We start from the raw sequence: 24,753 nt of genomic DNA, 5'->3' as shown, positions 1-24,753 counted from the left end.
CCCTCCAGGCTCTGCATTGTGCTGTCAGTGCCTGCCTCAGCGCGACCCAAAATAGGACTAAGTACATGTCAGCCGAATGAATGACATCAACCTCGGTTACAGAAAAACAAAAGCAAGGAATCAGGCTGGTTAATGGACTCTGAAGCCACTAGGGACATGAGAGGAACTGCATCATTTGTGAATGGCAAGGCTTAAATTATCAACAACTCTGGGTTCACTGCACATGTGTCCTAGGAAGCGAAAGGTGCCTTTCTCTATCTGCTCTGTACATTGCCTTACAGATTACAGCTTCTTCAGCAAAAATTGGACTGTTTTACTGCCTGCCAAGCCCTCCATTGGCCACTCTGTTGGAGTAGCAAAATAGTCCCACTCCAAACACAGAGGTGATGACTTATGCCAGGGAGCAATAAAGGGCAGCGGCTGAATTTAACTACTTATTTATTTTGAGAGTAAGAGAGAGAGAGAGTGCACGCAAGAGTGTGCAAGTGGGGGAGGAGCAGAGAGGAGAGAGAGAGAGAGAGAGAGAGAGAGAGAGAGAATCCCAAGCAGGCTCCGTGCTGTCAGCACAGAGCTCAATGCGGGTCTCGATCCCATGAACCGAGAGATCATGACCTGAGCCGAAATCAAGAGTTTGACATTTAACCTACTGAGCCACCCAGGAGCCTCCCCCCCCCCCCCCCGCCCCCAGCAGAATTTATTTTCTAATCATTTGCAGGACCTTTGTAAGGTGAGTGTATGAGAAAACATTTTATAGTTTGGGAAATTTTAATATTCCTTGCCAAGGTATAGTTACACTATATTTGGAGTAAGAGAAAGTTTGGGGCAATTGATATACATTTCAAATGGACTAAGGCCTGCAGTGGTTTAGGTATATTTGCCACGTCCCCATCGGGGTGAGGAACGTGTCAGCCCTTCCCCACAGTAAGGGAGAGGCCCCTTGCTTACCTGGATTCACTCCACTTCTAGCTTTGGTAGCCGATCCCCCGATACTGACATGAGGGCCCCCAAACTCAAAGGCACTGTGAATCTGTGGTTGCAGTTCCAGAAGAGTCCAGAGGCAGCAGACCCAGGGAAGCTGTGCATTCTCAATTTTTTTTTTTTTTAACATTTATTTATTTTTGAAAGAGAGAGAGAGAGAGAGAGCGAGCAGGGGAGGGGCAGAGAAAGAGGGAGACACAGAATCCGAAGCAGGCTCCAGGCTCTAAGCTGTCAGCACAGAGCCTGATGCAGGACTCAAACCCACGAACCGTGAGACCATGACCTGAGCTTAAGTCGGATGCTTAACCGACTGAGCCACCCAGGCACCCGGAAGCTGTGCATTCTAAACTGGGGGGCTCCCCCTCGCCTGAGCCAGCCCTGCAAGCTTCACTCCCTGGCTGTGGGTGCCCATCCTGAGAGGACAGAGTCTCCTGGCCATTGCCCGGGGCTCCAAGAAGATGCTGCTTCCCGGGCCATTGTGAACACTACATGGCAACTGGATCTGCGTTAGAATCACTTGGGGGGGGACTTCTAGAAGTGTGCAGAGACCCGGGCCTCACTCCTGACTAATTAAATCAGAATGGAGATGGGGGTTCTTGAGCCAGACTCAATATTCTTCTGAAAGCCCCCCCCACGTGATCTTAACGTGGTCAGGGTTGAGAACAGCTGAACCTGAGGTTCGACGCCTTGTTAAGTAGGGGCCCCACCTCAAAGATTCCGGTAGATGACGAGACTGCACCAGTCCTGCCACTTTTAATTCTCTTGTCCCCCCTGAACGATTGCGCCACATACTGGAGGCAGTTTGCCATCTCTCATTTAAAAAAAAAAATTTTTTTTTTTTAACGTTTATTTTTGAGACAGAGAGAGACAGAACATGCACGGGGGAGGGCCAGAGAGAGAGGGAGACACAGAATCTGAAACAGGCTCCAGGCTCTGAGCCGTCAGCACAGAGCCCGACGCGGGGCTCGAACTCACAGACCGTGAGATCATGACCTGAGCCGAAGTCGGCCGCCGAACCGACTGAGCCACCCAGGCGCCCCTGCCATCTGTCATTTAACTACTGCTTTCAACACAGGAGATCAGCAGGAATGCTCTTCCTTCTCTGCATGCCTCACCCCAGTTCCCAGCACACGGTCCGATCCCGTACATAGCAGGCTATCGACTGCTGGTTCCTGGGGGTTAGTTTCACCTCCTCTCTCTAACCCGAAAGAGACGCCAATGAGCAATTATCACGTCAAAAGAAAGAAGAGAAGAGGGCAGGGGATCCGACGTGGTCAGAGACAGAGCAGCGCTGAGACCCGACTGCATGGTCCAAGAATAAATCAACAGAGGAACGAAGCGTCTTTCAAATTCTCAACGGCAAGAAAACAAACTGTAATTCGCTTTCAGTAGTTGACTGGATTCAACGCATTCAAGTTCTGGAAACGGACGATTCGGCGTTCAGGCCAAAAGAACACACAACCCCAGTCAGAGAGTCTAGCATTTTATCCTCATTTTTAACCTACAAAGTGTAAAGGGTTCATGAAGGATTTTAATAAATATATTAAGGCTTAAGGTGATCGTTGTTTTTGAGTGGAAGGGGCAGGATCGCTAATATACTAGCTCACGTTCAGAATCTTTCAGAACAAAAACGGTTGCCACCGCCTTTCAGTGAATGACACAAAACATGAGCTTGCCCCAGCTTCCCACGTTCACACATCTCCGTATTAGCTCCCTCCCTCCTCCATACAATAGACAAAGAATGATAGGAGTTGTTTCGACAGGTGAAGAGAATGCAGTCGATGGGTAGGACCTGAAATGTTTACTTTTTTGGTAAAAAGCTTCCACTGAGTCACCTGGGCGGCTAGCAGTGCAGCTTACAGAGAAATAAAGTCCAACCCAGGGCCTTAAACGCTCACAAGACAGAAACGAGAAAGGCTGCCGAATGCATAGAGGCAGGGGAGCCGCGAAATGCTAGTTTCCCTGCGTTGCAAACTGGACGCGGTTCCTACAACACAGAGGGTGCAAATCGCCCACCACCCGTAAGGAAGTAACGAACCAGTAAAAGTCGCCTTGCGCAACACACCCCGAAAGGTGTCCCCCGGGGGAAAGGATGGAGGCAGGCGTGCCTGAGTACCACGGAGCCGAGGATGTGGCTGGGCACCTCTGGATCGCCCAGGCACCAACGCCGGCCACCAGAACACCCCGCCACGTGTGTCCTCCAGATTAAACTGACGGCACCGGCCGCTGGCGCCCGACGACCGCCCACGATGGAGGAGAGGAGCTTTCTTCAAGAGGAGAGGCAAATGCTGGTGGTCCGGTAGCAGCAGTGGCCTCTCGGCGGAGAGCCCTTTCTAGATGGATTCGAGAATCCAGTCGCTGCTGGAGAGCGGGGAGACGGGCAGCGGCAGGTCCCGTGGAGGGCCCCGCTCCCTCCCATCGTGGAGGGCGTTCTGCTCCTGGAAATAGTCCTCCTCCTCCTCGAAGAAGCCGTTCTCCAGGCCGTAGGTGCAGTCCGGGCTGGAGGCTGCCTGGCACGCTCCCTTATATTCCTGAATGGACTCGTACAGGCTGTAGAGTTGGCAGAGCAAGGACATGTCCAGCTGGCGGAGGCCAACCTTGAGGGGAGCGGGGGGGGGGGGGGGGGGGAGGGAAAAACAAGAAGTCAGCACTGGAGTTTAATTTTCGTCGAACGCTCAGCCAGCAATCTGCTTGTGCCAGCACATTCTTTCCGTACCGTGGACGACGCAGGGCATCACTCGGATGCTTTGGATTTTCCAATTTGGAGAAAACCTTAATTGTGGGATGCCCACACCTCAGACGTTACTCAGTGTGTCAGGGCAGGATCGCACCGTCGGGGCGGCGGGCCCCAGCCTGTGGAATTCACCCTGGCACCCGGGCGTGCCCTGGGAAGGAACAGTGCTACGCATTCTGGTGGCCCCAACTGGTTTCCCTTTGGACGCCAAGATACAAGTGTGTCCTTTCCTCATGATCAGACTCAGAGGGGACCCGCGTGTGCCCTCCCTGATACCAAAATCATTCTCAACTCTCTGGGACAAGAGTCCCCTTGCCAGTGACAGCGGTTCACCTGTCAGTGTCACACACTGCGCCCTGGAGCACCCACCCTCTGACCGGCTCAGCCTCCGCACCCCCAAGAGAAGTGTTCCGACTCCCTCTCTTCGGACAAGGTCAGTCTTACCCAAAGATGGTTGTGGGATCACTCCCCAGAGCAGGCGACTGAGTAAGTCTAGTGAGACCTGGGGGCCTCCACGGATTCTCCTGGGAACCACTTTCACCACTGGTGGCTTATCAAGGAACAGTTGAAAGTCACCTATTTGTTCACCTTCAAGTTCCCTTCTTCCCACGGCCTTGTCCCAAGGGAAAGAGCACAAGTCAGCCTGGGAAATGGAGTGTTTCCATCAGTTCCAAAGACAGAAGGGTTAATCCAGTTGGAAATGCAGCCCAGCCCAGTGCATCCGACGCCACGGCATGAGAATCACCTGCGGTGATTGTTAACCGTGCGGCCTCGGGTCCAGCGGGTGTGGGGCCGCTGGTGACAGAGCTGCTGAGCTGTAGACCTCCCTGCGAGTCGTAAGGGGAGAAACTCTACATAGATGCTAGGAGACCTGCCTCCTGCTTCTTGGCCCTTTTGCAAGCCATGCATCAGCTCTAAGCCTTGGCTGATGACAAAAGGGAATAATCATTTCTCTTATGGGGCTACCAGGAGGGCTTCAATGAGCTACCCATCCATTTTAATAAACAGTCATCAAATGTCTCCTGTGCAGCAAGGGCTAAAGCACCGAAGAGGCATGGGAATGTGCACGCAGAAAACCGAGAAAGACAAGGTCTACAGCCTAATTACCCAGCGACGAGACCCGCCATATAAGACGGTCCGACTTTCACACAAGGGAAGCTGGGGTCCAGAAAGCAGCATTCATCTCATGACTAAGACTGGGTGTTAAGTCCCAGATTTTTCTTCACACCCTTCAACCACGCTAAACTGCCGAGGAAACACTGGCTATCTCCCTGCTCTAGCTGAGTAGACCACAGAAATGGGACCAAGGCACCTTGACTTAGCATATTTTGCCAAGACGTTCAGGGAAGACTTCAGGAGAGAGGGTCTGAGAGGGCAGAGTTGGCTGGATGGCATCCACTGTCAGAAGTCCACCCTGACTAGGTAAGTCGTGGGTAAGCCAAAAGACGCCCAGGCCACAGGGCCACATCCTAGAGTCGGACACCAACACTCTCGTTCCTGATTAGCTTGTGCACATGCCGTCATGAGGAAAAGCGGGCTCCCGACCTTTGTGTTTGGAAAATTACCCAGACGATCTTGACGTCCAGTTCTGGCGCCGAAGCCAGTGTTCTTGACACAAGTATCTGTCTTCCCTGGGCCCCTTGTATTTATTCTCCTGTGAGCACTGACTTTCAGGCCAGCCAGGCAGAAGAGCATGGAGCAGAGCGTGGGTTCTGGAGCCTGCCTGCTTGGGTTCAAATGCTGGCTCTGCCACTCCCTAGCTGTGAGACCAGGGACATCCTGTTCAACTTCCGGAAAGGGTGACAGCTGCTACTGTTGTTATTGTTCATGATTCTTTCCACTCTGCCAGCCTGCAGAATGCCATCTTGGAAAGGAACGGCAGGAACAGGATGTACCAGGCAGCCCGTGTGGAGCCATATTCCTCCTGCCCCAACTCCATCCCGCAGACGGAGCAGCAACCACCTGACCATCTTTGGTGGAAGATGGTCACCTGCCAGGGCAGTCACAAGCCAGCTGAAAATTAACCAGCAAACCTGCTTCTTGAGGACCAGGGTGCTCACTGCAGACTCTCGAACAGGAAAGGACCTCAAACGTCTGACTTCAAACCCTCCAAAGGAGGACCTTCCAGGCCAGTTCATTCATTTTCCAACAGCCATAATTCTTCAGCATGCCAAGTCAAAATCTCCCAGCCTTTAGGTTCTAGGTCCCCTGATGCTAGGTGTGACCATCATGCAATCATGCAACGCACACAAATCTCATTTCTCTTAACCACCTTTTAAATACTTGAAGGTAGGGGCGCCTGGGTGGCGCAGTCGGTTAAGCGTCCGACTTCAGCCAGGTCACGATCTCGCGGTCCGTGAGTTCGAGCCCCGCGTCAGGCTCTGGGCTGATGGCTCAGAGCCTGGAGCCTGTTTCCGATTCTGTGTCTCCCTCTCTCTCTGCCCCTCCCCCATTCATGCTCTGTCTCTGTCCCAAAAATAAATAAACGCTGAAAAAAAAAAAAAATAATTAAAAAAATAATAATAATAAATAAATAAATACTTGAAGGTAATTTTCGGTCTGCCACCTGAAAAAAACGATTTGTTTTCTCCAGCCAGTAGCTTCGAGTCTTCCAACTATTCGCAATGATGGCCTGGTCCGTTAACCAACTAGTCCCTTCCCCAGGGACTCGCTCCTTTTTTCCCAGGGCTCCTCCATAGTGTCCGGGTCTGAATACAGTAACCAAACCGCAAGACTCTGACTTGGCAAGTTCACACATACCTATTGTCCGTGCTAGGATTTAATACAAGGAATGGAAACTCTAATAAAGAAAGCCACACCCTCTTAGAGTCTTAGTAGTATTTGCTTAAAAAGTCATAAACTAGGGGCGCCTGGGTGGCTCAGTCAGTTGGGCATCTGACTTCAGCTCAGGTCACGATCTCATGGTTTGTGGGTTCAAGCCCGTCGGGCTCTGTGCCGACAGCTTGCAGCCTGGAGCCTGCAGCCTGCTTTGGATTCTGTCTCTTTCTCTCTGCCCCTCCCCCGCTCACACTCCGTCTCTCTCAAAAATAAACCATTTTTTTTTAAATTTTTTTAACGTTTATTTTTTATTTTTGAGACAGAGAGAGACAGAGCATGAATGGGGGAGGGGCAGAGAGAGAGGGAGACACAGAATCGGAAGCAGGCTCCAGGCTCTGAGCCATCAGCCCAGAGCCCGACGCGGGGCTCGAACTCACGGACCATGAGATCGTGACCTGAGCTGAAGTCGGACGCTTAACCGACTGAGCCACCCAGGCGCCCCTAAACCAACATTTTTTAAAAAGTCATAAACTAATACAACCCTGGATGTTAACTAGCCTGGAAAAAAAAAAAAAAAAGTCATAGAGAAGATTCATCTGGAATCCTGAAGCGATTTCTACCGAGTCACTCTAATACCAGTAGGGCTGGGCAATCCCAAAACTGTTTCCCACCCTGGAAATGAATGAGGAAAAACCAGAAGGAGCAGTACCGGACCAGGCCTGGCCTTCATCTTCTGGGCAGGGTGGGCGTGGGCCCAGGGGGGTGCAGGGGAACACGGGGCTCTACAGCCCTAACAACCGCTAACCGGGTTTCTGAGGCTCTAACTTCCTCTGACTCCGCCAAACTCAAAGACCTGTGGTCCTAGGCTTTTCTCTTCAGGTGCCCTGTCCAAGGTCTTCCAGGCCCCGAGTCAGGATCATGTCCTGGACCTTTCTGGGCGGCAGCAGCTGGAATGACGCACCAAGTTGCCCTGTCATCGGGTGGAACGCTGGCCTAGAAACGGAGGTCGGACCCGCCTAGGAATATAGCCCCGTCCTGCACACACCTATTACCCTGCTGAACAGACGCCAAGTGCTTAGACTAAGTTAACAGGGATTTAAGCACACACACGTGCACGCACATGCCTACACACACCCTGGTTTCTCAGTGCCTCCTGCAGGCACTAGACCAAACTCCTCTGAGTTACCAGCCATCCTCCAAATGAACTCGGCGGGCAGGAGGGAAGTAGCTACACGAGCAAGTCAGTTTCCCGGCCGGGCGCCTCTCCCTCGGCGGTGGCTGATTCAACACTTTAACTTACGTTTTCTAGAGGCAAACCGAAAATCCCTAGGCAGCGTTCTATAATCTGGTCTGAATCTGCGCTCTCCTACCTGCACCTCATGCAACGGCTGGCCGGAGGTCCCTTCTTCCCCAGACTGTCCCGGACCTGTCCCCACTGTGTTAAAGCCTCTTTGCTTGTCCGGCCCAACACCAGCTTCTCCTCCGCTCTTTGGACCTTGGCTGAGGCACCGGTGCTCCCCAGTTCCCCCCACCTTCTCTGCCTGCCTTGTGCTGCCAGTAAGCACATAGGTCTGCTTTCTTCTAATGTAGGACAAGCCCACATGCAGTGACCCAGCTACTGTCTGCATCAGGGAGAGAGACTCAGGACGGCTCCAGAAATCAAACTCTCAACCGTGAAGGCCGGGGGGAAGGGATGGGTGTCTGAGAATATGGAAGGGGAGAGAGGGACCATGCAAGAGAACTCAACTGCAGAGTGGTCTCAGAACATGATTAAATCATCCACGAACAGGAACCTGTCCTTCCAGAAAAAAGGACTGGGGTGGGGGCAAGCCCTCAGCAAGCCCACTAACCCCCCCCCCCCACTGTCCCCATACTACAAGCAGGGGAAGCCTGTCACCTTAGTGATCTGTTCCCACATGTCCCTGAAGGCCAGTTGATCTAATTCATGGCTGGATTCAGAAAATACAGCTCTTTTGTGAAAGCAGATTGCAAAACTTCAGATTATTGAAGAAAACTACAGAATGTTCTAAGACCGTGTAATCTGTAGCCCTTATTCTAGACCTTCAAGACAATTAAGAACAATCAGCTAGCTTCCATTGCTTTAAACTGCTAATGCCATTCCTTCCTCTCTCTGTCTGGGCTTCCTGCTTAACTTCCTGGTCATGTTCTTCTCTTTTCCCCTGCACAGAGCTCCCCGCCACCCCCCACCCCTGCTGCAACGCACAGGTGGCTCAGCAACCCACATCTCCAACAATGGGGCCCAACAATCCTGAATCACCCTCGAAATGGTCTCAAAGACGCCCAACAGACTGGCCACATGAATACACGTCACATCGGACAGGGTACTGGTTCCCAGCCGGGTTTCAGGGTGCTAAGTTTCTACCTTTGGAAGGTGCCGCGGGTCAGAGTGTTGTTCCCAACTTTCACACAATTCCAGCAGGTACGTGACCATTCGGATACAAGACTCGGAAGATGAAAGGAACTTTTTAAAAGGAAGCTTTTGATGACTGAAAACAAAGCATCACAAAAAACTTTAGGGTATTTTTTTTTTAGAAATAAGTGGTAGTTAAGAAAAATAGTTTTAAGAAACTACAAGCTGGGGTGACTCACCAGTACATAAACAAAAGCAACTTCTTCCCAAATCCAGCAATAAGTAGGAAACACAACAGAGACAAAAAGAATCGGTTTTATTTGTGTTTGCTCCATAGCCGCAGCGGGCTCTGTGCGTGGGGCTGGGGAGAAGCAGGTCAACGTCGGGGGATGGGTTAGTTCAGCAAATCATACTGGGACCGGCTCTGAAATGACCCCCCCACCCCCCGCCCACTGCCACACCAGACCATTATCTCCCCACCGCATTCCTCAACCTAAGATGGGCAGGGTTTCACAGATGGGCAGGGTTGCACAGATTCCAAGTGAAACTAAAGAACCATGAGCTATAATATAGGCGGGGAGGGGGGTGGTGTGAAATACGGGGACAGATGCAAAAAAAGGTTTGTTGGATGAAAATTCACACCGAAACATAAAGTGGTAGGGACTTGGTTTTAAAAAGTAGGGTAAAGTCATACAATAAAAACTAGGCAGTCATTTCAAAGGGTGAGCAGCTGGGTACAACAGTGACCCACAACAGTGACCCACGTGTGCTGCTGAGCACAAAAGCTCAGGTTACCAAACAGTACACGGTAGGAATTCACTTTATATGCATAAGCACACACGTGCAAGCTTCTGACCGGAAGAGAAAAGGTCTGTTAGCAGAACTTACCTCTAGAAAGTGGGACTGGGAATTTATAGCCTTCTGCACTGCTTAATTTTTTTCTCAACGAGCACGATGCTCTCAATTTTAAAACCCAGGAATAACGGGCGCCTGGGCGGCTCAGGTAAGCGTCCGGCTTTGGCTCATGCTCTCACGGTTCGTGGGTTCGAGCCCAGCGTCGGGTAGGTGCTGACAACTCAGAGCCCGGAGCCTGCTACGATTCTCTGTCTCCCTCTCTCCCTGTCCCTCCCCCGCTTGCACGTGCTCTCACGCTCTCTCAAAAATTATAAACGTTAAAAAAAAAACTAGTAACAACAAAAAAGCATATCATGTAGGCAACACCACACAGGGCTGCATGCCTGTGAAACCTGCGCGGCGGTCCGACTGGTAACGGCAACAAAAGCCTTAAAATAGCACACAACTTTTAACCAGCTAACCGTTCCCTTCTAGGGATTGACCGGAGAGAAGAAAATCTCGGTGGTGCACAAATACATAATCTCCTCCTTGTTCTGTGTGGTAGGTGCCGATTCTGTTATGATGAGGAAATTGGGGCCCGGAAAGATGAAGGCTCTTGATTGAGGGCATACGGTAGGAGGGCAGGGACCGGCACCCGTGTTTAGGACTCCAAGGTCGGCGCTTTGACCACCAGCCTGTGCTGCCCGCACAGCTGACCAAAGCTGGGCAAAGAGGTGTCGCCGTGTCAGCTGGGATAGGGAGCAAGCTGCTAACATCACAGGTGACTTGTATTTGGCTTTGCTGAACTTTCTGGATTTTCTACTATGAATATGTATTAACTTAAATGAGACCATTTTCAAAGTTACCTTTCAAAAACGGAATGAATGACTAAGCACACACGGATGGCTTGTGAACGAATTTATTTTACAGAAGACCTGGGAAATGCCCCCAAGTCTGATCCAGGTGTCCAGTGGGTATCTGCGTGGCTGGAATGCAATAAAGCAGTGACCTGATGGATCGTAACCTGGTTTTTGAAAAAGGGACGCAGTGACCGAAGGGCGCTGACCTGCGTACTGTTTTGCAAAGGAAAACCCAAGAGAAAGACTTCTTTGGTGTTGATCCAGTAGGGGAAGGGGCTATTAACTTGGCAGCTCAGGCTGGACTGAGATCCCCCTGAAGGACTTTTTTTATTTTTTTATATTTGAGAGACAGAGAGCAAGTAGGGGAGGGGCACAGAGACAGAATAGGAAGCAGGCTCCAGGCTCTGAGCTGTCAGCACACAAGCCCGACGCGGGGCTCGAACCCTCGAACCGTGAGATCATGACCTGAGCCAAAGTCGGACGCTGAACCGACGGAGCCACCCAGGCGCCCGGCTCCTGAAGGACTTCTAAACTCCCCGGTGGCCCATAATTCTGTGCTCACTAAGCAAGCTTCCAGTCCATCATGTGGCCCCTACATGGCACTGTCCTCTCCTGGGTGGAAAAGCATTTGGGTTACTTGGTCTCCTTCGTCTCCTGTGCGTGCCCTAGGCTCACCGGGCTGAGGACTACACTCTGAAGAGTCAGGGTGATTCAGAGACAGAAAACAGACCAGGCTGCGTGCCTGCACCCCCAGATTAAGCCACACCCACAGTTCCTGCAGCTCTCCACTCGCCCATACGCCCTCTCTACCACGTAAGGTGGTTTCAGTGTGTTTACTGCTCACAGCTAAAGGCGTCCACACTGACGGAGCCCATTCTGCAACCTCTTCCAGGCCACACTGGCTTCCCTCGAACCAATGAAGTGATGGCTTTGCACATTCTTTTACTTTTTCCCCATTATAAAAATAAAACGTTCTAGTCATATTAAAACGTCAATGGTTCATAATTATGTGAACCATAATTCCCTCCTCCCATGTTCTAAAGCAGCTGTCTCCAAATGTTTTGGTCTTGGGACCTCTAACTATTGAGGGCCCCTAAGAGCTGTCATTTATGTGTATTATACCCGTCAACATTTATCTTATTAGGAATTGAGACTGAGTTTTCATATTGATCCATTTAAACATAAATAATATACCCATTACCTGTTAACATAACTTTTTTTTAATGCTTATTTATTTTTGACAGAGAGAGAGAGAGAGAGAGAGACAGAGCATGAGTGGGGGAGGGACAGAGTGGGAGACACAGAATCCGAAGCAGGCTCCAGGCTTCGAGCTGTCAGCACAGAGCCAGATGCGGGGCTCGAACCCACGGACCGCGAGGGCATGACCTGAGCCAAAGTCGGACGCTCAACCGACTGAGCCCCCCAGGCGCCCCAACATAACGTTTTTATGAACGCCACCACTTTGTACATCTTTTTAATGCCGGGCTTATCTCCTTCTGCATTTGATCCTTTGTGACACGTTGCTTTGGTTGAAGTAAATGAAGAAAATCTGGCCTCACACAGATATGTAATAGCCTTTTAGAAAACAGTGGGTTTTCTTCTTGGACACTTCCCTTCAGTTGGCTGCAGTGTGGAATTTGAAACTATGCCAATGGACTTTTTATACTGTTACATTAAAACCATCAGTCTTGCACTTTGAATGGATCTTTTAACCAGGTGTGATTTTGTAACAGCAAGCATTAGTGCTATGAAAACTGTGAAAAATTGACTCACTGAATTATGCAGACCTTCCAAATGTTGATACATTTCCCCAGGTAATTTTTTCTTTTTTTTTTTTTTAAAGTAGGCTCCACACCCAGCCCGGGCCTTAAACTCATGACCCTGAGACCAAGACCTCTGCTGGGATGGAGTCAATACTTAACCGACTAAGCCACCCAAGTGCCCCCTCCTTAGGTAATATTTTAAAACCACTCACTTATCAATATGACAACCACAAAATTATGGACACTGAAAAGGATCTAGGGACCCCTGAACGTCCCCCAGCCCACACCTTAAGAGCAGTTTTAGGGGGCGCCTGGGTGGCTCATTCAGCTAAGCATCTGACTTCAGCTCAGGTCATGATCTCACAGTGCGTTGAGTTCAAGCCCCGCATCGGGCTGTGTGCTGATGGCTCAGAGCCTGGGGCCTGCTTCCGATTCTGTGTCTCCCTCTCTCTCCCTGCTCCTCCTCTGCTCGTGCTCTGTCTCTATGTCTCTCAAAAATAAATAAAATGTTAAAAAATTAAAAAAAAAAAAAAAAAGAACTGTTTTAAAGATACCCACTTTTAGCAGTTTAGTATGTATCCCTCGAGACACCATGTTTATGCAAGCTGTTTAGCTAGATATCACGTATACACATGTCTGTGCAACTTCCTTTTTCGTACTGTGAACATCTAGGTTCATATAGTTCTCACACGCTTTTCAGTGAGTTTCGATCACTATTCTGTATCACTGCAAGACACATCTGAGTACAAGTACCGTTACCCACTGTGTGACTATTACTGTAAGAAAAATTTACAAAAATGAAATTGCAGAAGGGGTTGAGAAAGGAAAAGGCCGCTTTTCTTCCAATCCCTCCCCAGTCCTGGGCCTGCAAACAGGAGACCATTCCTCAAGGGTTTGTATCCAAAGCCTAAAAAAAGGCCACTGCCCAAGATAATGAGTGAAACATGGACAGAACTGATGTTGAAATCAGGTGGGACTGGAGGAAAAAACGTGATCCAAGGGCCCCTGACAACACGCTGGAACTCAACATGCATCTGAAGGTTGGTTTGTGGTGTCATTTTCTTGAATGATATCCAATTAACTGGAACTCCCCCTCTGCAAGAGTAGATGCAGTTCGGGGAGCAAATCTGAAGCTAAAATCAAAACCAAGTTCTTGGACAATATATAGAAAGCCTCATGTCAGTAGCCAGAGTTTTTCAGACAACTGACATAAAAAGCAAAAGAGATTCGGTTTTTATGGTGTTTGTATCTCCAAATCCTCACCATGACTATGATCATTTTTTTTCAATCTCTGCTAGTCTTTTTTTTTTTTTTTTTTTGAGACAGAGAGAGAGCACAAGCAGGTTAGAGGGGCAGAGGGAGACAGAGACTCTTAAGCAGGCTCCACTCTCAGCGCATAACCTAACATGGTAACATGGGGCTCGATCCCATGACCTTGGGATCATGACCTGAAACGAAATCAAGAGTTGGACGCTCAACCAACTGAGCCACCCAGGTGTCCCTCTGCTGGTCTTTTATTTTTTTAAAAAAATTTTTTTTTTCAACGTTTATTTATTTTTGGGACAGAGAGAGACAGAGCATGAACGGGGGAGGGGCAGAGAGAGAGGGAGACAAAGAATCGGAAACAGGCTCCAGGCTCTGAGCCATCAGCCCAGAGCCTGACGCGGGGCTCGAACTCACAGACCGAGAGATCGTGACCTGGCTGAAGTCGGACGCTTAACCGACTGCGCCACCCAGGCACCCCTCTGCTGGTCTTTTAGATGAAACATGACACCTTATTGTTTTACTTTGCCTATCTGTGGTTATGAGAGTTGTTAAACACCTTGCCATTTCTCTTTAACTGCAATGACCTTGGCTATTTTATCTCTAATTCTAAGTGCAGTCAACAACCTAAGAACATACCAAACATCCTCTTTCAAATGTATTTCGGTAATCCTCAGTCCAGCCTCTCTAGGCTGCGACAGGCCTGGGGTCCCCCAGAGGCTGCCTCTCCCCTAGAGAGCACTGGTCAGAGGACAGAGGCTCTCCCTCCCCACCCCTCCTTCTCAGGTCAAGGGCAGCGCTTCCTGCCAGAATCCTTGCAGACGAGACTGTATAAAATCAGGCCAGTGCATGGCTCTTAGAGCCAATCAGGGAAGTGAGCTGAAAGCACTCAAAAACAGAAAAGGCCACCTGCCTGAATGAATTTCAGTAGAACCATAAGGAGGCCTAAGGGTTTTTCTGTCTCCAAAGCTCCTGGAGGAGGACGTACATCTCTGGGTTAAGGGTCTATGAGGGAACGAGCAACAGGAAAGAAAAGAACAACCTCTATGAGCCCTGCCTACTAATCACCTGGAAACATCTGGAGCCCGTGGGCAATGAATGAGATGAATAGAAGGTCGGGGCTCTGGAGAAAGACACTGGGTAATTGGGGGACAAATATCTGACCCAGCCAGTCTCACGGCTGGTTTCCTGTTCACGCAGTCTGTGGTCCGCCTGTAGGGCTTCATACACGGGATCGTGAAAAATGTAGCTTTTCAAGCCGAGGTCTGAAGTCTCCGTGGAGTTCAGGTGGGCATTCCAGGAGCAAGGCCGCAAAGCCTCCAAATGCTGCTTGGTGGGCGGGAAGTGCATGCACAAGGGCCAATGTCCTCTCTTTGAGCCCTCCCTGAACCTCCTTGGCCATGCAGCCTCCAAGATCTACAGACACGCTGGCCCAGAGCGACACAGAAATGCTCCAGCACTTGCTGGCTCGAGGCCCTCTGCATGTGACCAGGTGCCCAAAGTGCCAACAGCTGGGGCACTTTCGCATTCCCAGAATGCCTTTAACCGGAAGTGGGGGAAAAGCAGAAGGGCTGTGCTCCCGGCAAGATATCCATTTCTGATCTCTACGGTGGGGGGGGGGGGGGCGGGTAATACATAAAAGTTAAAGTGGTATGAAAAAAATATCTTTCAATCTCTATACTGTCACATCTTGGGACCAGAAGTGTAACCTCACTTAGAGATCACCTCAAAAGCGAATGAAACCAGACCAGTGAGCCCACAGCCCGCCCCTGCTGCACCTGCCCCCACCCCACAAACTATGATACATATACACCTTTCTAGTTGTGCTTTTATTGGGTGGATCCTGGGGTGGGGACAAGTACTATACAGAGTAATTACAGCCTAAACAGCCTAATTTAAAAAAAAAAAATTTTTTTAATGTTTATTCATTTTTTGAGAGAGAGAGAGAGAGAGAGAGAGCGCGTGCGTGGCGGGGTTGGGGCGGGGAGAGGCAGAGAGCGAGAGGGAGACACAGAATCGGAAGCAGGCTCCAGGCTCCGCGAGCTGTCAGCACAGAGCCCGACGCAGGGCTCGAACTCACAACTGCGAGATCATGACCTGAGCTGAAGTCCAACGTTTAGCCGACTGAGCCGCCCAGGCGCCCCTAGACGGCTTAATTTTTGATGAACACGGTCCAAGAACAACAACCTTGTGCTGCTCTTCCTTTTCTTTGTAGAATTTACAGACACCACGTGGTGTCCTCAGGGACACCAAGCACATGGCAATAGGCAGGTCCTGCACTGGTGCCTACACTATTTTATGACAGAGTAAACTTCTGCAGGCACCATCAAGACCCATATAGGCAGGAGGGGGAAAGAATTATATTGTTATAGCCAAAGGGAGCCTATATGGCATTTAATTCTCATTTTCCCCATAAGGGATCTCTAGCTGAAAATAGCAAAATGCTTGCTTCAATTATACCACATAATCTAATAACAGAATTGGAGCTCTTGATGCCTGGTTCAGGAGCTTCCCAAATCTTTCTTTTTTTTAATATATTTTTTTAAGTTTATTTATTTTGAGAGAGAGAGAGAGCACGGGAGCAGGGGAGGGGCAGAGAGAGAGGGAGAGGGAGAGAAAGAGAGAGAATCCCAAGCAGGCTCCACGCTGTCAGCACGGAGCCTGACTCAGGGCTCGATCCCACCAACCGTGAGATCATGACCTGAGCCGAAATCACGGGTAGGATGTAACTGACTGCACCGCCCAGGTGCCCCAGGAGCTACCCAATTCTTACACAGCTTGTTCAAAATGCAGATTCTGTCTTCTCCTAGTCTGATACTGCTGGTATAGGAAGAGGCCCGGGAATTAGCATTTTAGGAAGCAGCCCGGAGGATTCTGGGGCTGGTGGTCCATTTTTCGGGGAACACAACACACAAAGGCGGTATTAAAGGTCACCAGACATGCCGCTCTCCTGTGATCAACATCAATCAAGAATGCTAATGCATAACCGGAGGCTAATGCTGTTATTCCAGATGGCATTTCACAGGCCTGACTTGGGACTGGACCTTTACCATAAACCCTTTTAAAGACTAAAATCCCCTAACACACCGGCTTCACGTGCAGGATAAGAGCTGAAATCCACGGGAATGCGGGCTATCCAACCTAACGCACGTCTCCTGGAATACAGTTCACTGAACAAACTCATTGGACATGTACTTGTTCTCTCAACTAAAACGCAGGGAAGAGAAGCATTGCTGGTCTCAGAAATCTAGCTTTATTGAATCAGATTAAATTCTTCGCCTAAACCACCACAGCCCAGGCACTCAAAGGTTCTGTGTGGATGACTTCCCACTCACGCCCAGGTTGGTGACCAAAATAGCTATTTGACAGTTTTTTTTTGGGGGGGGGGGGGGGAGGAAACATGAAAAAAAAAAAGAGGTTCCAAGTCAAAGCTGCTAGAACCTGCCCCTGATGGTGTAAGAGGTGGACCCCAAGAATCCCTAGGACGGCAGCCCCTCCAAGATGTCCTGCCCTCCATATCTGAGAATCTGCTGTCCATGCTTTCGTGTGACTCTCTGGGGTGTTCAAACTTGATGAGCTAATGTCACGGAGCCGCTGGATGGGTGGTCGGTGTACAAACATCAAGGGAAGTGTGTGTCGGGGGTCCCGGCTGACACTGAGAGTCCAGGGTGTCCTGTAGCCACACGCAAGGATTTGAAGAGCCAACCCAGATCCAGTGAGTAAATATGGCTTTATCCGCTTAGCAGGTAAGAGTCTATTAAACTGGGGGGGCCCTTCAGGGCAAAGTATTTTTATGTAGAAAGAGGTCTGGGATACATAGTTTGTCCAGCAGCCCCCTGCTCTATTTCTGCTAACTGGCCTTTCTTTGGGGGGGAACTCCAGCACCCCCACCCCACCCCTACCCCATCCACATGGTCACACTATCTTAGTAAAATGCGATCCTGTCCTCGGTCACTACTGGCTGGCCCACGCTGGCCAGACCACCCAAGCTGGGCCTGCTGGCGTCCTTCCACACAGTATTTACCAACTGGAACTAAGAAGCATGGCCGAAACTGAGTGTGGACCCTGTTAATAGCCACGGTCCAAAATGTGGGAAAAAAATAAAATGATGCGGGGGGGGGGGGGGAGGAGAATACGGTGGGCTTCCCGGATGCCCCATCGGCCCTGGTTCCAGTCTGTCTCTGTATATATCCAGCCCTTCGAGAGTTTTCTTCAGCAAGAGCTGGTTCAGACTGAGTAACTATCACTCACACGGAGAGCTCAGGCATGAAAACTGAGAGGTGATCTACGCGGCAGCACTCCTATTGCGTAAAGATGACCACATCTCCCAGATGGTATAACGCGCCTGAAATGGCTAGAGAGTTTCCTTGGATCTCCATAGCATTTTACACCTAACATGCACCCAACGAACATCTGTTGAATGTGATTTTAAAAGATCCTCTGATGTTTAAAAAAAAAAAAAAAAAAACACTAACTCAGCTTCTTGTCTTAAAGGACTTTTTCCAGTCTATAGAGCAGGTAAGCTATAGAGCGCAGTATTATCTGTGTGACCCTCCCCGCTTCCCAAATGGCCCCACTCCCCCACCCGCCCCGAGGCAGGGCGGGGACCACAGCAGCAGGACAAAACTTCACCGAGGAGGGTTCCTAGAACAGGAAGTGCTAACTCAGGCGGTACAGCGGGCACCATGCGGAGCAGGGAACCACCAAGTCCACACAGCTCCCCTGCCCTCAGAGCCCAGACTGCCCCGGACCCATCCCCCCCACCCCTCACTGTCTTATCACCAGGTCCAAGCCTCTTTTCCAGCCTCCAGCTCCTCATTTTTAAATGTGTAACATACTCCTCCACTGATGTAATGACAAACCACCTTTCCTCCTAAAGGAGCCACCCCTCCTGACTCCCCCGTTGCTGCAATGAACCCCACCTTCCCAATGATGGATTAGCAAGGTTATTGCTCTCCTGCACCATGGCAGACTCTGCAGTTACTGAAGACATTGTAACATGTGTTGACTAGGAAAACCTTTGCAAGATGTGCCCCCGAAAATGCAACTAAGAATGTATAATGCGATCCGTGTGTATTTGTGTCAGTGGGAGTGCCTGTGCATGCGAGCAGTACAATGCAAGGGTTAAAACAAAGCTTTGGGACACATCTGGTTGGATCTGTGATCTTAGGGGAATTAAATTCTGAGTGATTTTTTAAAATACATGGAAATAGGATGGACCTTACAGAGGATTATGCGAAGTGAAGTAAGTCAGACACAGAACGACAAATACCATATGATTGCACTTACATGTGGAATCTAAAAGGCAAAACATGCACAAACTAACCAAAAGCAGAAACAGACCCAAGAATACAGAGAACAGACCAATGGTTGCCAGAGGGGACAGAGTGGGGGGGATGGGCAAAATGGGTGAAGGTCCAGGAGGTACAGGTTTCCAGTTCTGGAATGAGATGAGCCACAGGGATGAAAGGCACAGCATAGAGAATATAGTCAGTGGCATCGTGATAGCATTGTGTCGTGACAGATAGTAGCCACGCTTGTAGTGAGCATGCCAGAACACAGAGACTTGAGTCACTGTGTGGTACACCTGAAACTAATGTTAACATTGTGTGTCAAGCATACAGGAAGGGAGGGAGGGAGGAAAGAGGGAGGGAGGGAGGGAGGAAGGAAGGAAGGAAGGAAGGAAGGAAGGAAGGAAGAAGGAAAGAAGGAAGGAAGGAGGGAGGGAGGAAGGAAGGAGGAAGGAAGGAAGGAAGGAAGGAAGGAAGGAAGGAAGAAGGAAGGAAGGAAGGAGGAAGGAAGGAAGGAAGGAAGGAAGGAGGAAGGGAGGAAGGAGGAAGGAAGGAAGGAAGGAAGGAGGAAGGAAGGAGGAAGGAGGAAGGAAGGAAGGAAGGAAGGAAGGAAGGAGGAAGGAGGAAGGAAGGAAGGAAGGAAGAAGGAAGGAAGGAAGGAAGGAAGGAAGGAAGAAGGAAGGAAGGAGGAAGGAAGGAAGGAAGGAGGATGGAAGGAAGGAAGGAAGGAAGGAAGGAAGGAGGAAGGAAGGAAGGAAGGAAGAAGGAAAGAAGGAAGGAAGGAGGGAGGGAGGGAGGGAGGAAGGGGGGGAGGGAGGGAGGGAGGGAGGGAGGAAGGAAGGAAGGAAGGAGGAAGGAAGGAAGGAGGAAGGAAGGAGGAAGGAAGGAAGGAAGGAAGAAGGAAGGAAGGAGGAAGGAAGGAAGGAAGGAAGGAAGGAAGGAAGGAGGAAGGAAGGAAGGAAGGAAGGAAGGAAGAAAGGAAGGAAGGAGGAAGGAAGGAGGAAGGAAGGAAGGAAGGAAGAAGGAAGGAAGGAAGAAGGAAGGAAGGAGGAAGGAAGGAAGGAAGGAAGGAAGGAAGGAAGGAAGGACGGACGAAAGAAGGAAGGAAGGAGGGAGGGAGGGAGGAAGGGAGGGAGGGAGGAAGGAAGGAAGGAAGGAGGAAGGAAGGAAGGAGGAAGGAAGGAGGAAGGAAGGAAGGAAGGAAGGAAGGAAGGAAGGAAGAAGGAAGTTAGGAAGGAAGGAGGAAGGAAAGAAGGAAGGAAGGAGGGAGGGAGGAAGGAAGGAAGGAAGGAAGAAGGAAAGAAGGAAGGAAGGAGGGAGGGAGGAAGGAAGGAAGGAAGGAAGGAAGAAGGAAGTTAGGAAGGAAGGAGGAAGGAAAGAAGGAAGGAAGGAGGGAGGGAGGAAGGAAGGAAGGAAGGAAGGAAGGAAGGAAGAAGGAAAGAAGGAAGGAGGGAGGGAGGGAGGGAGGAAGGAAGGAAGGAAGGAAGGAAGTAGCAAGGAAGGAAGGAGGGATAGAGGAAGGAAGGGAGGAGGGAGGGAGGGAGGAAGGAAGGAAGGGAGGAAGGAGGAAGGAAAAATAAAAGAAAAGAAAGGGAGAGAGAAAAAAGAGGGAGGGAAGAAGGAAGGAAGAAAGAATTTGAGTATCCATCTCATGGAGAAGTTCTGACGTACAGAAAGCATTTACATTGTGCCTACACAGGAAATATCCCAAACTATTAACAGTGATTATCTCCGGGTGCTAGGTCTATGAGGAACTTTTCATTGTTTTGCTTAGCTGCACTTTCCATAAAAAAGCTTAACGTCTCCTCCCAGACTCTAATAGTTAACTGGCAACTCCTGCATTTTCTGCTTCAGAGAAGTGTCTCTCATTTGCTTCTTGTTTCCCGGTCACTGGCCTCCACCCCGCTGGAGGCTCTCCCCTTCTCCAAGCACACCTCTAGCACCCCCCACTTCCTGCTTCCTCTGCACCCTGCTGTCAAATTAATTCCTCAAAGTCCGATTCTGTGCCAGTCTTCCACTTCAACCCTTCCCACGCTACTTGAGGCCCAGTAGCGTGGGCCCAGTACTTGGGCCCTCCCCATTGCCCGCTCCCTCTTTAAAGTACAATCTGGGCTATTCCCTTGTTGATTATCAGAGAGGCCTTGCGACACCACCACCGCTGGCTTGCACAGGACTTTCAAAAAAAAAAAAAAAGGATTAATCACATGAATCTGTGACTGCACAGGACTTTTTCAAAAAGGGATTAATCACATTCTGCCAGGACTTCTAGTACATCCCTCGACACAGATTTGACCTCGGGGCCTTCCAATGAAATAGATCAACACAAATTATTCCAGATAATTCAGGAATGAACTCCGTTTAAGTTACTACTTGGACCCCACTGCCCCAGGCTAGTAAATCTCTTAAAGCCCAAACACCCAGAGGGGCGCCTGGGTGGCTCAGCTGGTTAAGCTTCGGCCTTCAGCTCAGGTCATGATCTCACAGCTCGTGGGTTCGAGCCCCGCGTCGGGCTCTGTGCTGACAGCTGGGAGCCTGAAGCCTGCTTCGGATTCTGTGTCTCCCTTTCACTCTGCCCCTTCCCCGCTCACACTGTCTCTCTCTCTCTCTCTCAAAAATAAACATTAAAAAAAAAAAAAAAAAAAAAAAAAAAGCCCAAACACCTAGAGTACTTTTAAAGACCTTGGGGCATTCTGTGAAAGAACTTGTCAAGGCCTGTAGCCATATCTTACCTTTATCTCAGCTAAATATCAGACTGACCAAAGATAGCAGTTTATTTTTCCTTGCATTTCAAATACTTAGAGCTCTGGTCCAAGGCATAATTATAAGGTTGTGGCTGTTCTCCAGCTGCACCAGGAGGGACCTGGAAAAATACTTCTGGGAATAGCACATCGACTCCCAAGCCACTAGAGTGTGTTTATGAACCAGAGCTTCAGAAAAGGAGTGGCCCTGAGGTTTTCCTGTCTGTTCCAGTGTCGAACTTAACCCGGGATGAGTACTCCCATTTCACCCCCGTATTTGTGCCACATCTAAATCCCGACTGTAAACATCCTAGGTGTAGATTTATCTACTTAAAATGCAGCTCACTAGCTGTGCAATGCTGGTTTCAATTAATGTTTATTAATAAATCAAAAACGGTTGTCTTGGAATTTGAGTCATTCTGTAAGAAGCTTAGAAAATCTATTCAGAGAGAACTGGAAATCATAATTTCAGTGCCAGCCAGAGTGGGAAGACAATATCTAATTGATTAAAAAACAAGGCTGCTTTTCCAGATTTAATTAAGTCTCACTTTTCAGAATGGATATGCTCCTGAAAAAAAAAAGAAGAAAGAAAAAAAGAAAGGCATAAGTTGTTTCTAAACAGTATCTTAACGTACTAGATGCATCTACAAAGGATTTCTGTGATAAGTTTTTTGGCAAATTGAGTCTTAGGAAAAGAGCAGCTTTCATGTATTAGATTTCCTTAATAAAGTTTCTACCTGTACTTAAGAGGATAAGAACCTGCACTAAGTGAAAGGAAGGGGCCGATTCCAAGATGAAAGCCCGGTGGCCAGGGGTAGGTGATCAGGGCCCAGCGGGAAGTTAGAAAGGAGGGAAGTTTGTTCTCCGCTGGCCTAGCCTAAGCCTGTTGAAGAAAGCTGGAGAAAGGCTCGAGGTCACCTAAATCCCAGCCCTTGTCCTGTTTTGGCGTCACCTGAAATCCTGTGTCCCGGTCCACATCACCAAATGTACTTCCAAAGGACTGAAAAAAGCTAAGCCCCATTGTCTGGCGCCCAGACACGACCCGAAGAACCCACACGGGCTTCACCCAGACGGGGAAGCGGGTTGGGGGATTCGGTTCCACCACGCTGAGAGGGGATGGGCCGAGCGCTCGCCTTCACAGCCATCTGAGGCTGGAGCCAACCGAGGCTGGAGCCATCCCGAAGTAATCGGATTCTGCACGCGCCGCCTGGGGCGCGGGGGAGGGGGGCGAGGGCTGTTCCAATCTGCTGTCTACACTCGCGCGGAAAAAACTGTCCTCTCCCAGGCAGCAAAACACAGTCGCACACAGCCCTTCACCCCGCAGCCGAAGTGAAAGCCCTTCCCTGACCCCGGAGGTCTGTTTCACTCGGGAGAGGAGTGACCGCGGCGCGCCGCGTCCGCCCAGAGGCCACGAGCGAACCCCACAACGCGCCTCCCGTTTCCGAGCCAGCTGGGGCCGGACCTGGGGCGCCCGGGCTCCGAAAACTGCGTTTTGAGTGGGGACCCTCCCCGGGTGAGGGTTGCACCGTGGGCAGAGAGGACAGGATCCCTCACTCGGCGCCGGCTCCAGGAGCAAAAGAGCCAGAAAGGGGCGGGTGGGCGCGCGGACTTCCGGAGCAGAGCGCGGGTCCCGGCGAACTTTCCCGGGACGGCGAGCCCGGACGGGGAACCCCCCCCCCTCGCCCCGACCCGCGGAGCCCCCCTTACCATCTCCTTGCGGAGCAGGGCCAACGCGGCGTCCAGGTTGGGAGGCTTGGCGGGCAGCCCCGCGGCCCGGGCCCCGCCGCCGCCCGCGCCCCCGCGGCTCAGCTCGTCCTGGATGCGCGACTTCTGCGCGTACAGACGCTCCAGGTGTCGCCAGCCCCCCGACGCGCCGCCGCCCGACGCCGAGTGCAGCAGCCCGCTCAGGCTCTTGGGCAGCGGGGGCAGTCCGTCCACCCGCAGCCCCCGGACTGCGTCCGCCGCCCCCGGAGCGGCTCCGGCCCCGCTCATCGCGCCGGACCCGGCCACGCGCCTGTCCCCCCGCAGCCGCCGCCGCCGCCGCCGCCCGGGCCCCAAGCCTCCTCGGGTCCGCCCCCTTCCCGGTGGCGCCCCACCCACTTCCCCTCCCGCCTCCCGGTCTCCGCCCCCGCCCCCGCCCCCGCCCCGCCTCCCCGCCTCACGCCGGGACCCCCCTGGCGGCCCCCGCCCCGGCCCGGCTCACCCCCCCCAGCTCCGCCCATTTGCCCCCAGGCCCCCTACTCCTGTGTCCGCCCCCGCGTCCCTGCTCACTTCCAACTTTGCCCCCTTACTTCTCACCCCGCCCCCACTCCCGAGCACCGCCCCGCGCCCCGCCTCACCTCAGGCCCCTCCCTGGAGTCCCCCCTCACCTGCCCACAATCCTGGGGGACGGCTCCATTGGCGAGGTGGCCTTCCCACTGGCCGCCAAAGCTGCTTGTAATTACCGAGGGAGCCCCCACGTCAGATGCAACCCGACGGACAGCTCGTGAGGGGGTGGGGGGCAAAGGCTCCCGCTCGGAGAGAAGGTCAGGCAGTGCTGGAGGACCCCCCCGCCCGCGGTCTTCGTCCCCAGAGGCCAGGGCCCTACAGACGGAGTCCCGGCCAAATGAGGCGGGGGAGGCGGGGCTCTGGCCACAGGACCCCTGCCCCTCCCCCAGGCCTGAATCGGGACCTCCTTTTAAGTCCAGCTCGCTGCCTGGAGGGTTGGGACACCCAGACCTGAGCGAGTCGCTTATTCCCTCCAGGGCACGCTGGCCTCAGTCAGTGACAATGTCCAGCCCTACAGACAGCAGCCAAGAAGAGCTCTAGGTCCACTTTTGGAACTTCAAACCGCAAACAAACACGCCTTTCAGCCTGGCCGTGAACACAAGCGTAATTCTCGATGGAAATGTTGACAAAAGTAGGGAAAACTTAAATCTCAGAAACTATCTGTCAGCTCTGAGGCGAAAAGAAACACGACTCACACCTCTGGGAGAGAAAAGGGAGAGAGAAACAAGCTGTATCCTTTCTAGGCAGAATAAAAATGACAGTTATAACCAGATTAGAGATAGAAAGGTAAGGAAGTAAGGACCGATTAGCAGACAACAGCCCCTCCACGGACTAAAAGCCAATGCAGTGCATATAGAGTGGATAAATTTAATGCC

The 24,753-nt window shown here is 51.1% G+C and overlaps 1 protein-coding gene and 1 long non-coding RNA gene across 2 annotated transcripts; one reads left to right on the top strand and one right to left on the bottom strand.

Moving 5' to 3' along the window:
• The first annotated feature begins 1,260 nt into the window (after positions 1-1,260).
• On the top strand, positions 1,261-1,466 carry LOC123576487. Its single transcript, XR_006701430.1, has 3 exons — positions 1,261-1,271; positions 1,313-1,314; positions 1,355-1,466. It is a non-coding gene; the product is annotated as an uncharacterized LOC123576487 (long non-coding RNA).
• A 982-nt stretch (positions 1,467-2,448) lies between these two features.
• On the bottom strand, positions 2,449-23,663 carry FAM89A (family with sequence similarity 89 member A). Its single transcript, XM_045437392.1, has 2 exons — positions 23,318-23,663; positions 2,449-3,575 (listed from the first exon to the last, which is right to left on the bottom strand). The coding sequence occupies exons 1-2, from the start codon at positions 23,600-23,602 to the stop codon at positions 3,312-3,314; spliced, it is 549 nt and encodes a 182-aa protein (XP_045293348.1). The 5' UTR covers positions 23,603-23,663; the 3' UTR covers positions 2,449-3,311.
• Positions 23,664-24,753: the final 1,090 nt, after the last annotated feature.

The sequence above is a fragment of the Leopardus geoffroyi genome, chromosome D2, assembly GCF_018350155.1.
Source record: "Leopardus geoffroyi isolate Oge1 chromosome D2, O.geoffroyi_Oge1_pat1.0, whole genome shotgun sequence".
In the NCBI taxonomy this organism is placed as follows: Eukaryota; Metazoa; Chordata; class Mammalia; order Carnivora; family Felidae; genus Leopardus; species Leopardus geoffroyi.
Note: the sequence above shows the minus strand (reverse complement) of the source record. Positions and strands in the feature narration are given on the sequence as shown.